Genomic DNA, 13,779 nt, shown 5'->3' on the forward strand with positions numbered 1-13,779 from the left:
ATTATTGTAGTCAGAATCAATTTTTTTATATTTTCGTTGTTGGTCAAATGAGCTAATGATATTATCGACTTTTTTCACTTTGCTACCAGCATAGTTGTGAAGTTCGAACTTTTTGAATTCTATTTTTAAGTTTTTACAGTTCATAAAGTTCAAAAACGTAAAAATTTGTTTGCAAGATAGTTGAGGAGATCGTCGAAGTGCGTTGCAACTTACAACTCATAACAAATATTGAAGGCATTAACTATACTGACGTGTATATCGAATGGTCACTTTATACTGACAGAGACACTGACAATGAATAGAATAGAGTTCATAATAGAGTTCAATTGATGACTGACTGTTCCAGTTATTTTATCATTTCTTTCATGGCCTAATAAACATTTATCAACGTCTTGATAACAAATTCATTCTTAAAATATTCTTTAAAAAATCGAGTCCAAACGAGATAGAAAATGAAAAACAAAATAAAAAGACAAATCCAAATAGCATTTTATCATTTGAATCAGTAGGTGACGCAGTAAAAGCTTTCGACAGTCATGAAACCCATCAATCAATCAAACAATTAAATTGATATAGCCCAAATTATAAACATTAAACATTCAACAGGGCTCAACACAAAAATTCGCAAAACAAACAATTATGAAGAAGCACACAAAAAAATAAAATAAAACAATCAACTAATAATAACAATTTCACATATTAACAACCAACACCACACACACACACACACACACACACACACACACACACACACACACACACACACGATGTACAGTGACCTCATAAACAATGTCACATCATTATAGAAACCAGACGGCAACTAGCTAATCCAGACTTTGAGATCTTTCAGTTATAATAATAACAATATTAATAATTGAAACACTCTTTTATTGTCGCGTAAGATACCATAAACTAAAATATATTTTAAAATGAATGAAGCCATAATATAATATGATTAAAATTTAAATGTAAAATATATGTAAAAGGTAGGATGTTGCCAGACTCATTGTCTAGGGCAAGTGCATGGGAGTAATAAGGACACATCTGAAATTAGATTTACGCATTTTTTCTTCCACAATATATGTCATAAGACAAACTCATTGCTGAGTTTATATGTTTTTCGTAAAATGAAAATGGCCATAGAACGAATAATAATAATAATAATAATAACTAATGTTAATAACAAATCCATGTAATTGATGATTGTAAATGGCGATAGTTGTACTTAGAATAATGAAAATAAATACTGCTGTCACTTGTTGTATCATCATCATCTTCATCTTCCTCATCATCGCCTCCACTTCACCATCAGCAACAAATATTAATATTTTAATCATCGTTTTTAAGTGTGAAAAAAAAACAATAAAGTGCTTTAGCATTGAGTCATATGTATATTTTATGAAAATTTTCAGGTTTTTAATTTATCAATCAATCAATCAAATAATTAATTGATCAGTCAAATAGTTTATAAAGCACCTTTTCAATAGCGGCAGAGTGATGACTTAGCGGTTAAGGTCACCTGGTGCTGATTCACAGTGCGCGCAGTGACCGGGTTCGATTCGAATATGACAAAAAGATCCCCACCTATTACATGCTTCATATATCGTGTATTCATATACGAAGTTTGTGCATGTAGTTGATTCCTCTGAAACTAGGAAGAGGATAATGAATATTTAACCTTTTTTAGCGCTCCTCAATGAATTTAACAAGTCTTGAAAATCACTCTGAACTTTGTAAGTGATGGCGAAATAGTCAAAAAAATAGAGAGTTCCAGAAAAAAGGCCAGAAAAAACAAACACAAATTTAGCATAAAAGTATTTAACAGAAGAAGTGAGGACGAGAAGGCGATCGTAAACCGAGCGATTAGGTTTAAATAATACATCTGATAAGTTCTTAGGAAATAATTAAGATAGTGACTTGTACATTAATTTGCAAACTTTAAAATTTATTTTATAGTTAGCCAGTGCAAGAAAACAATATATGGAGATAAATGATAAAAGTTATGATAACGAGCAACTTAACGAGCAGCAAATTTAAAAGCTTTATTTAATAGATAGAGTGTAGAATCAGAAAGATTTATTTATGTATTGTGTGCAGTGCATACCAGTAGATATATTATTCGATATATATGTATAGGTACATACATTCTGGTTTATTATTACTGGAGAGCAGTCATCTAGTATATTCTTTTGATTGTAAAATCAGTGATTGTAGGCACCGAAATACAGAATATATCGGATTTACTACTACGACTTTATCAAGAAGGTCAACAATGCATACACAAAATGGTGCAATAAAAAATCATGTAATTGATTCATACCAAATAAAAATAACAATCGAAATATTAAACTCAAATATCAAAGTGTTATTTCACAACCATAATATAAGCAATTTGAGAATGGCAGATGCTTTATTGATAGAAAATAAAAACCCTGTAACCCAAAAAAATTACTCACACAAAGAAACAATGAAACATGGAGTTTCTTTGATAAAATAACAAAAAATACCAGGTGAACTACATATAACAATATCACAAACTCTATTACACTGTTGATGGTAAAGGTTACCGAAAAAGCTATTATGTATATATGAAAAATGCAGTCTAAAAAAAATTAAAAATTTTAATATTAATTTGAATAAATTGAATAATATCAATAAAATAATTGTTCGAAAAATTGAAAAGCCTGCTTAGTTACAAACTCGAAAATGCGGTGATATTTCTTAATAACTGTATATACGAGAGTCTGAACCCAAATACATATATATACATATATATATATATATATATAATATATAATATATTATATAACAAATATATATAATAACATTGTATATTGGAATAAATAAAATGGTAAATTGGCGTGGTTGGTCATATGATTGAGTCAGCTTATAAATTGACGATCGTTTGGTTTAAAACTTCGTTATTCTGTACAATCAAGGATGGTCTGTCTATAAAAAAGTTTGAAAGGTTAGAGAGTTTTTTAATTTTGTCGTTGTTTTTTGCAAAACTCGTTTTTGGCATAATTTTTTTGTTTTTTAAAGTTTAGTCAGTAAGTTATAATAGTAAATGAAATCGAAATCGGAGATTCGGACAGCCTGGGTGAAAAATAAAAAAGTTGTTTTTTATACCAAAAAGGCCAAAATTTTCACGGGGCGCCCAAAAGTCGCCACTGGTAATGATTATCAGTAAAATCATTGCATACTTCTACTTCCTACAATTATTATAGTTCTACGACTGTTATATTCATAGGATCATCATTATAACGCATACTGCAACCATTGTCCATAACATTACATTTCACATTGATTACGATTACGTATTACAGATAACATTACATTACATTAATCTTAATCTAATCTATGATTTTGATTTGATAAATATTTTAATTAATCCTAGATCAAATTATTAATTAAGTTAATATAAATAATTCAGCACCCAGCCAGATCAGATCTCCGGGTTTTGTCTACAAATTATGTATGACTTGGGCTTTTGAAATAAATAAAATATATAATAGTTAAGGAATCTAGTCTTGTTGCTGCAGTGGCTGGGTTCGAATGCAAAAATATTCAAGCATATTCACATTCTCGGTGTATTTTGCTTTGACATTTCTAACAATTAATTTATTAAAAAATGATCATTAACATTAGCGTGTAACGGAGCTTGCTGTTTTTGAAACTGATATCGTTTGGGTGTTGGGACTGCATTTGGTTAGGTTTTCAGCAGTATTTTGCAAACTCGATTTCTACAAACAGTTCCGTTTTATAAAAGACATATATACCAGTGTCAACCAGTGTAGCAATGCACAGTGCTATGAATATCATAAGATATATTATAAGCAAACAGTTTGTTAATGTTGCTATAAGATTCAAAGTTTTTATTGTTCTTAGGGCTTGGACAATGAATTTGTGTTCTCATCTGCCATATTTGTCTATTGCTATTAGATGTTAATTCATTACATTGGTTTGATGGTCTAAATACTATAAATATATTTGGTTTGTATTTAATCTACCGAAATCCTGCGTCGTGCTGGTTTAGATGATATGCCGGCAACACCGTCTGCGGTGGCTTGGTCATGTCAAACGAAGTGGAAACAGTGCTATAACTTCTCTTGCAAATGTTGAAGTACCTGGCACACGTCCCAAAGGCCGTCCAAAGAAGTCCTGGTCGCAAACAATCGAGCAAGACATGAAAGCTCTAAATTTAAATGAAATGGATTAGAAAGTCAAAGCGCCAAACTGTAAGCGCCGTCTAATTTGGCGCAAAAAGTTGATGGCAAAGAAAACAACGTCCTACCTCGGGAAACCGGGTCTCTGGACGCAAAACGAAGATTGATTGATTGATTGATTGGTTTGTATTTAATCAAATTAGCTCTTAAAATTACTGATATTACTATTTTGTCCATTAAGGGCTCTTTTGCCTATTGTGAACAATTTTTTCAACAGCATTTAGTCTTGGATGACGAGCATTCTTGCCAAATGTTTATTATTAGCTTTAGATTTATCTAATTTAATTTCTGACTTTTCAGTATTTCAAAAGTCTATCAAATGCTACTTTTTAACAATTATTAATGTTTAAATATGTTGCATAAAATTTAAAAGAGTTAATTTTTTATTGTCAGCTTTTTTGAAATAAATAAATAAATTTATGATATTTGATGCAACGTTTTGACATCCTTCAGTATATAAATTAATAATGCTAATGCAAAATTTCAACAGAAATTTTTTTATGTTAATATCTATATATATATGCACTACATATTTTCCAGATGATTAAGATTGTATTTTTCTGTACTGCCCTAGCAAGGGATTTGCACTGGGAGAGTCAAAGCGCCAACCTGTATTCAAACTTTCAAGAAGTTCTTGATGTGGAAGTCGACTGGCTCAAATTTAAATCATTCCGCAGTTAGTACTAATATTTGATTCTAAAAATGAATATACGTTTATGGTCGCATAACAAACAATCATAAATATAATAGCATTTGCTTGTTTGAAATTCTTTTAACCTTTGTGTAAATTATTACAGAACATTTTTATTCAATTTTGAAAATCAATTTGTTAATTTTTTAGACAAAGTTTATGCCAATGAAGAATAAGAAAATTTAAGAAAGAGAATCTTTGCTGTGAATTACAGGTTCATTTCTGAACACAACCAACTGTATGACAATGGTGAAAGATCATTTACTGTTAGGATCAATCAATTTGCTGATATGGTTTGTAATGTATGCTTGAAAGTCTCGTAACATCTTCACGCTATCATCTCCATCATTATTATATCATCGTCTCCATCAGGTAGTTTCTTATCATCTTTACGTTGTCATTTCCCTTATCATGATATATAACATCATCAGTATCATATTTTATACAATCATCGTTAAGCGATCAAATCATGACATTAATTTTTGGCACCACCACTATCATCCTCTTACCATCATCATGGTATCATCAGTGTTGCAGTATCTTTAACTACTCTTTTTATCTCAGAACTAGCAGTTGAACATCATCAACATTAAAAGCATGCCTTCAATCAAAATTCATATTTTCTTTAAAATGAACTCAGACTGTTCACGAGTTCAAAAAAACTATGAACGGGCTAAAAATAAATGCTGAGCGGGTTGGAGGTTCAACATACTTGTCGCCCGATATTAACATGACCTTGCCCACTGAGGTCGATTGGAGAAAGAAGGGACTCGTCACGCAAGTAAAAGATCAGGTTTGTTTGCTTGCTTGATTGATTGTTGTGTAATAGAATGATTTATTGATTTATTTAACATAAAAAAAATTGTTTTAACTTGTGTGAATGCATTGTTTGTTGGATGGTTGTTTTCTGTGTATAAATAAAAGCAATCCACGGTTGCTTGTTGATGCAATCACCTCTGATACATCATCATTGTTTGTTATCATAATCGTTTTTTTCACTATTTCAGGGTCACTGTGGATCATGCTGGGCTTTCAGTGCCGTTAGTATTGTATATTTTATTAAAATTTTTAATTCATTTTCTCGTTAGGTTTATTTTCCACTGTTTCCGTTTCTCATTCTTCATTAATATTTAATGACTAAACCAATGATAGATTTTAATGATTGCTTCTTATTGAAACCATGCTTATTTAAAATCATAATTGGGCAGACCGGTTCATTGGAAGGTCAACACATGAGGAAGACAGGAGAGTTGGTCGAACTCAGTGAGCAGAACCTTGTCGACTGCTCTTTCAATTATGATAACAACGGTTGCAATGGTGGTCTCATGGACAATGCTTTCAAATACATCAAAGCTAACAAAGGCATTGACACTGAAAAGGCTTACCCATACGAGGCTAAAGTGAGCTTTTTCAAAGCTGTTCAAAATAATTTTAGGCAGAATTCGTAGTTATTCATTGATAACAAATATCACACGCCTTATAGCATCTCAACGTCAAATTCGGCGTGCGGGTTATTTTCTATTTTCATATTAACGTCGAATTCTCACGCTTTACACCGTTCAAACGTATTCGCCGTCTCGTGATTCGCACGCCTTATAGGATTTCAACGTCAAATTCGAAGTGCTTGTGCCTCACGATTTATAATTTCAAGCGTCGTATTCACCCGCGATTCGCACGCCTTATACCATTTCAACGTCTAATTCGCTAAGCGGCTTCACACTTCATAGCATCTCAACGGCGTGTTCGCCGTGCGAATCCGCATGCCTTATAGCAATGACCATATATAAAGATAAAGAAGGAGACTTTAGAGACACAACAAGACATTCAAAAGAAGAAAAATTAAAGGAAGTATTAATCATTCATGGAAGCAATAAATAGAGATTTATAAAATAGACACTCCAATAAGAAGAATGAGAAGATGAAAGAAGATCTTTTGGAGTTATGGAGAGTTCAAGAAAGCCGTAACCATCAGGACTAGCAAGAATAAGAGAAGGAGAGTTAGAGTCCAAGTTTCAGTAGGACTAAAAAAATCAGATAAGGCGGGTGAGATTATTCGCTGTATATAGGGCGATTTTTTTATTTATTGATCTTATGTTAATATTAAATAGTGAAAATGTAGAGGTAGGTTTGATATTGGTACTTTTAAATCTAGTTAAATTATTTAAATTAATAAAATTATTATCATTAATATTAATTACATTACAGTAATATTTAACAAAGTTATTATACTTGCTATTAATATTATTATAATTATTGTTACTAACTATATTTAATTTTTGTTAAAGTTAGATTTATTGTTTTTATTATTAGCCCTAAAATTAAAGTATAAAATTCGACGCCAAACTACTCTCGTAGTAGACAAAGACAAAAGAGTATAAGAGAGGCTTACGAGAAAGTCTCTAGAATAGGACATAATAATATCCACAAGTTATAGAAAAAGATATCGAAAAAATTAGTCATAAAAAAGAGAAGAAAAGAACTCACTTGTTCAGAAGCCAAAAACAAGAAACCACCCAAAATACTAAACCAACGAGAAAATCCTTTGACTTAGAAAGTTTTGAAAAAAAATAAAATGTTAACGTTTTGATTGTTTTTAGGTTAAATAATTTTTTAAAAGTTTTCATTTAATTATCTCCAAATATTTAAGACGTTTATTTATTCGTTGCTGACCTCGGTCGATATTTATTCTCTTTGGTTCTGTCAAATGAAAACTCACATGACCGTCATTAACAAATTAACAAAGACTGTTATACATTTATGTATTGTATGCATATCAGTAGGTATATTATTCTCTATATATGCATAGCTACATATATCTGGTGTGCGTATGTATGTATGTATGCATGAATAATAAATGTATGCGAGTTTGTGTATATATTTATATATAATAATATATAAATATGTATATGTATAATAATGTAGATTTGTATAAAATGATTCGTTAGCGTGGCTGGTCATATGATTGAGTCGGCTTATAAATTGGCGATCGTTCGGATTGTTGTTAAATTTTGGAACTACGTAATTCTTTATTAAAATCGAGGCTGGTCTGTCTGTTAAAGAATTCAGAAAGGTTAGAAAATTTTTTAATTTCGTTGATTTAGCGAAATACGTTTTTGTCAAAATTTCTTTAAAACCCTAATTGGCTTAATTTAATAATTTTAATTTGTTTATTTTTTAAACTTTAATTTTAAATTAAACGCTTACTCTTCGGTTTACCAGTTACCTGTTTGTTTTTCAAAGTTTAGTCAGTATGTTTTAACATTTAATAGTAAGAGAAATCGAGATCGGAGATCCTTACTGAAAAATGCTATCTTTCTAAAACCAATCACAATAAAAAATTTTTGATCATGATAGATATATAAATAATTTTCAATATAATAATTATTAATGTCATGATAATCATCTCATACAAAACCTGGAGATCTGACCTGGCTAGGGATCGAATTATTTTCATAATAGTTTAAATAATTGATCCAGAGTTAATTAAAATATTTTTCAAATCAAAATCAAAGATTGATATTTGATTTTTTATGAGAGCACATTCTTTGTGCTCTATCTATATTATAAATATAAAAAATCAAATCTTAACAAATTTTGTTCGTGCCAATGTGTAATGTAAATGTAATATGTAATCATAATCAATGTAAGGTAATGGACAATGGTGGCTACATACATATTGATGCTAATTGTATAACTGTAGTCATGGTAAGTCATGGTAAGAGTAGTAGGAAGTAGGAAGTAGGTAATAATAGAAATATCGGTAAACAAGTATGAAACCATGCTTCCTGTTGTTTACATAGAATAGTATTGAAAACTTTAAATTTGGCTCCGCCCTTCATTAACATTCATGACCAACCGAAGCGCTTTATTTTTTTCAATTTGTGATTTTCTTAACTGAATCATTTTTTACCGAATCATTTTTTTATATTTGTAATTTTTAATAAAATTCTAATATCATTATTTATTATTTTTAAAATATGTTATAAACATGAGAACTATTTTTAATTTTATTTGCACATTATATTTTCATATAAAAAAGAAAACAGAAGTATCGTCTATTAATTATCGTTAGTTAATAAAAAAAATACAAAAAAGTTTCAAAATTTTAAACTGCTTAATAATGTCGTATAAGTTCCAAGGCTTTTTGGAACCGCATTTTTCTGTCTCCTATGGTGCGCAGCCACATAAATTCGTCTAGGTACGATTGTATGTGAGCATCGCACATACCATTCATTCTCTTAAATTTTTGTTTGGCGCATTGCCACAAATTCTCCACCCCATTTGTATGCACTCCGTTTACGGCCCGGAATGTAATGGAGTGATTTATGGTTTGGTGGACTAGACCGGTTACAGGTGTTATACTGTTATAAGCAGCCCATTGATCCGTCCAAACTGTTGTACCTAAAATTATTAAAATCGAATTATATTTCATAACCAACAAAAATGAATTTTAAAATATGAAACCAACCGGGCAGAACATGTTGCTGTATTAATGGCAACAGCGTGGCAGCATCTCGTCTATCTACTTCCACCAGAAAGGCATCTTTTGTTTGCGTATCGATGCCTCCAAAAACCCAATGTGACCTAACTGTATTTAAAAAGTCAGGTTTTTATAGAAACAAAATCTGTTATAATAGTTATAATCTATTAGTTACAACATGCATAATGAATAATACTTTAGTATATTATTGTATATGGGTCAAAAAGATATGGGTCAAAAAGATCTGCTCGCACTCAAAAACTTGAAATTTATTGTAAACAAATCTAGTAAACAACATGACATGACAGTTGAGTTTTCTTATTAAAATCAAACAAATGCTTGTTTCTCTTGTATGATGAGCATTCTTGAAATAAAAGTTAACATGAAAGCTCTAAATTTAAATGAAATGGATACAACTGATTGTCTAATTTGGCGCAAAAAGTTGATGGCAAAGAAAACAACGTCCTACCTCGTTGAATTAATATGATGACATTCTTGCCAAATGTTTATTTTTAGATTTAGATTTTCCTAGTTTAGTTTCTGACTTCAGTATTTCAAACAGTTTATCAAATGCTACTTTTTAACACTTCTTATCATTTAAATTGGTTGCATAAAATTTTAAAGAGATAATTTTTCATAGTCAGCCTTTTTGAAATAATTAAATAAATATTTGATGCAACGTTTTGACATCCTTCAGTATATAAATTAATAATGCTAATGCAAAATTTCACCAAAAAGCTCTTTATGTTAATATCTAAATACATGTATATGTATATATTTTCCAGATGATTAAGATTGTATTTATGTCATTGTTCTGTACTGCCCTAGCAAGGGATTTGCACTGGGAGAGTCAAAGCGCCAACCTGTATTCAAACTTTCAAGAAGTTCTTGATGTGGAAGTCGACTGGCTCAAATTTAAATCATTCCACAGTTAGTACTAATATTTGATTCTAAAAATGAATATGCATTATTGATCAAATAACAAAACAAGCATAAATATAATAGCTTTTGCTTGTTTGAAATTTTTTTAACCTTTGTGTAAATTATTACAGAACATTTTTATTCAATTTTGAAAATCAATTTGTTAATTCTTTAGACAAAGTTTATGCCAATGAAGAAGAAGAAAATTTGAGAAAGAGAATCTTTGCTGTGAATTACAGGTTCATCTCTGAACACAACCAACTGTATGACAATGGTGAAAGATCATTTACTGTTGGGATCAATCAATTTGCTGATATGGTTTGTAATGTATGCTTGAAAGTCTTGTAACATCTCTATTATTATTATACCATCGTCGCTATCAAGTAGTTTCATATCATCTTTACGATGTCATCTCCTTTATCATGATATATAACATCATCAGTATCATATTTTATACAATCATCGTTGAGCAATCAAATCATGACATTGAATTAATATGCCATCAATCAAAATTAACATTTTTTTAAAAATGAACTCAGACTGTTCACGAGTTCAAAGAGATGATGAACGGACTGAAAATAAATGCTGAGAGGGTTGGAGGGTCAACATACTTGTCACCCAACATCAACATGACCTTGCCCACTGAAGTCGACTGGAGAAAGAAGGGACTCGTCACGCAAGTCAAAAATCAGGTTTGATTGATTGTTGTGTAATAGAATGATTTATTGATTTATTTAACATAAAAAAATTGTTTTAACTTGTGTGAATGCATTGTTTGTTGGATGGTTGTTTTCTGTGCATAAATAAAAGCAATCCACGGTTGCTTGTTGATGCAATCACCTCTGATACATCATCATTGTTTGTTATCATAATCGTTTTTGTCACTATTTCAGGGTCAATGTGGATCATGCTGGGCTTTCAGTGCAGTCAGTATTGTACATTTTATTGAAATTTTTAATTCATTCTCCCGTTAGGTTTTATTTTTCACTTATTTCGGTTTCTCATTCTTCAAATAGTTGGAATTTAAGGACTAAACCAATGATAATTGTTATTTGTTTAAACAATGCTTATATAAAATCTTAATTGGACAGACTGGTTCGTTGGAAGGTCAACACATGAGGAAGACAGGAGATTTGGTTGAACTCAGTGAGCAGAACCTTGTCGACTGCTCTACCAGTTATGATAACAACGGTTGCAATGGTGGTCTCATGGACAATGCTTTCGAATACATCAAAGCTAACAAAGGCATTGACACTGAAACAGCTTACCCGTACGAGGGTCAAGTGAGTTACCTTCATGGAAAAATTTTTGCAAGTTTTTAGTTAATTGAAATAACGAACAATTACTGCAAACACCCTATGTATATAATGTCAATTGACCTGTATATGTCAATTGTATATGTTGTCAATAGACCTCAGAGTGTCGAAGTTGGTCTGAGTTAGAATTTTTTGAGTTGGAGTTGGATATTTTTCATCTGAATGTGAAACCCTGCTTTGTCTGATTTCATTGTCAACTATTAGCCATTAAATTGGTTTTTTTTTATCTGATGTCATCTGATTTACAAACAGGATGGTGAATGCAGATTCAAGAAGAACAAAATTGGTGCCACCGTGACAGGATTTGTTGACATTCCAAAAGGCAGTGAGAAGAAATTGCAGGAAGCCCTGGCCACAGTTGGACCTGTGTCTGTTGCCATCGATGCTAACCACCAATCATTCATGCTATACAAATCAGGTTTTTATTGTCGGTTCGGTTACTCTGCTGTTTTGTATCCTTTTTCCTCTGAACCTAGAAAGAGTGTAATAAACCTTTTTCAACCTTTTTTATTCCTGCGATGGAACTTACTATGATTTGATTTATCTGACATGGTAAGCCAAGCTAGCCGATTTTCAACTGTTTTTATGAGAATATTTTTAGTCTATTGTTTTAAAAAAAGTTTTTTAAATTAATTGTTCACTTAAATTTAAAACTTAATTTTCCTTTTAATCTATCAGAATTTAGATCAAAAACACAATTTAATTTGAAAGTTATCTGCAAAATTTCAATTCAATGTGAATTTCAATTTTTGCATCTGACAAAGTTCAGAAAATATTTTTGATAAAATTTTTGAATTTCTTGCTCAATAAAAGATGAAATTAAATTAATTTATCTATGGTACAAAGTGTTTTTATTAATTTTGATTTTATTTCAAAATGTTTCGTCAAGTTGCATCATTTGCATGTTAAATGTTTTTTTTAGTATATCATTGTCATTTCAGTATATTTTCTTTCTTACGTTATCAAATGCCGTCAAACATCTGAATGAGTTGTTTTAAATTTTCACCTGAATACAATCAGGTGTGTATGATGAGCCAGAATGCGATGGTGGACAATTGGACCATGGTGTGCTTGCTGTTGGCTATGGAAGTCTCAATGGGAAAGATTATTACATTGTCAAAAACAGGTCAGCACCATTGTTCTTCTGACCGCACTACACAAATTATTTAATTGTATGAGCATCAATTTTACAAACTTGCTTGACATTGCAATAAAATTTATCTACTGATTCACAATACTTTTTTTGAGTTGTTGAATGTTGGTGTGTTAAGATTACCGTTTTCATTGCAATTATCCCTAACACCATTTGTTTCTACTGCGCTGAAGGCACTTACTGAAATTAACTAAAATTCGACAGCTGGGCTACATCATGGGGTGACAAAGGCTATGTGTACATGAGCAGAAATAAGAAGAACCAATGTGGAATTGCCAACATGGCCAGTTACCCTCTCGTATAAGAACACACGCCAACGTTTTTAATGTTCCTTTGACCCGTGTAATTATTATTCAAATCAACTTTTATTGATTTTGTAATGTGTCTTATTTTTAAAACTTTGATTCATAAAGGCCCATTCATCATATATTTGTATGTTTTTATTGATCGTGACAACTTTTGCGTTGTGCCAGATCTCTGAAAATATTGAAAATTTCTATGCAGATTTATTATGAGAGTTATTTTTTATGAATGGAATGCTGAATGTGTGGATTTGAACATCACTTTTAATCTCGAATTTGGACGGACCATATATGTACGTACATATATGAAATCAATTAGTACGTTTGTAACAATAAATTACTTATCCGTGTTGGAAATATTAATTAGTAGTTGAATATAAAAGTTGCAAATCGAAAAGAATTCACATCAAGGTAGATGGACGACTATCTGAAATTTTAGTTGCTTTGGAGAAATTGTGGAATTCAATATGAAAATGTCGATAAATGACATGCACGCCTTTTACTTATCAGTGTTCGGACAACGCTTCTCCGATTCGCATAACTACATGTGACATTTTAAGTATATAATTATTTACAATAAAATTTAATGAAAGTTAATTTCTGGAGTCTCTGCGGTTTTTATCAACTTGAATGCAGTAGAAACAGTTGTGCGTGGATTATGAGAGTACATTACCATTATACCATTAACGT

General features: G+C 30.9%; 2 protein-coding genes across 2 annotated transcripts; both read left to right on the forward strand.

Moving 5' to 3' along the window:
• Positions 1-4,766: 4,766 nt before the first annotated feature.
• Positions 4,767-6,625, forward strand: HELRODRAFT_164917 (hypothetical protein; the record flags this gene model as incomplete). The annotated part of the gene is made up of 6 exons (XM_009030852.1): positions 4,767-4,902; positions 5,068-5,072; positions 5,558-5,710; positions 5,925-5,957; positions 6,126-6,317; positions 6,401-6,625. 6 exons carry the CDS (start codon positions 4,767-4,769, stop codon positions 6,623-6,625), a joined length of 744 nt encoding a protein of 247 aa, XP_009029100.1.
• Positions 6,626-7,884: 1,259 nt separating this feature from the next.
• HELRODRAFT_185163 (hypothetical protein) lies at positions 7,885-13,462 on the forward strand. Its single transcript, XM_009030853.1, is given in 10 exon segments — positions 7,885-7,987; positions 10,183-10,327; positions 10,494-10,636; positions 10,858-11,010; positions 11,212-11,244; positions 11,410-11,601; positions 11,887-12,052; positions 12,655-12,760; positions 12,992-13,373; positions 13,387-13,462. 8 exon segments carry the CDS (start codon positions 10,183-10,185, stop codon positions 13,089-13,091), a joined length of 1,038 nt encoding a protein of 345 aa, XP_009029101.1. The 5' UTR covers positions 7,885-7,987; the 3' UTR covers positions 13,092-13,373; positions 13,387-13,462.
• Positions 13,463-13,779: the final 317 nt, after the last annotated feature.

Source organism: Helobdella robusta (genome assembly GCF_000326865.2).
Source record: "Helobdella robusta unplaced genomic scaffold HELROscaffold_7, whole genome shotgun sequence".
Classification (NCBI taxonomy): domain Eukaryota; kingdom Metazoa; phylum Annelida; class Clitellata; order Rhynchobdellida; family Glossiphoniidae; genus Helobdella; species Helobdella robusta.

Coding starts and splice junctions, on each gene's coding strand:
- HELRODRAFT_185163 (XM_009030853.1), top strand. CDS start 10,183: ATGATTAAGATTGTATTTATGTCATTGTTCTGTACTGCCCTAGCAAGG. Junction 11,245..11,409: donor CATGCTGGGCTTTCAGTGCA/GTCAGTATTGTA, acceptor TTAATTGGACAG/ACTGGTTCGTTGGAAGGTCA. Junction 11,602..11,886: donor CTTACCCGTACGAGGGTCAA/GTGAGTTACCTT, acceptor ATTTACAAACAG/GATGGTGAATGCAGATTCAA.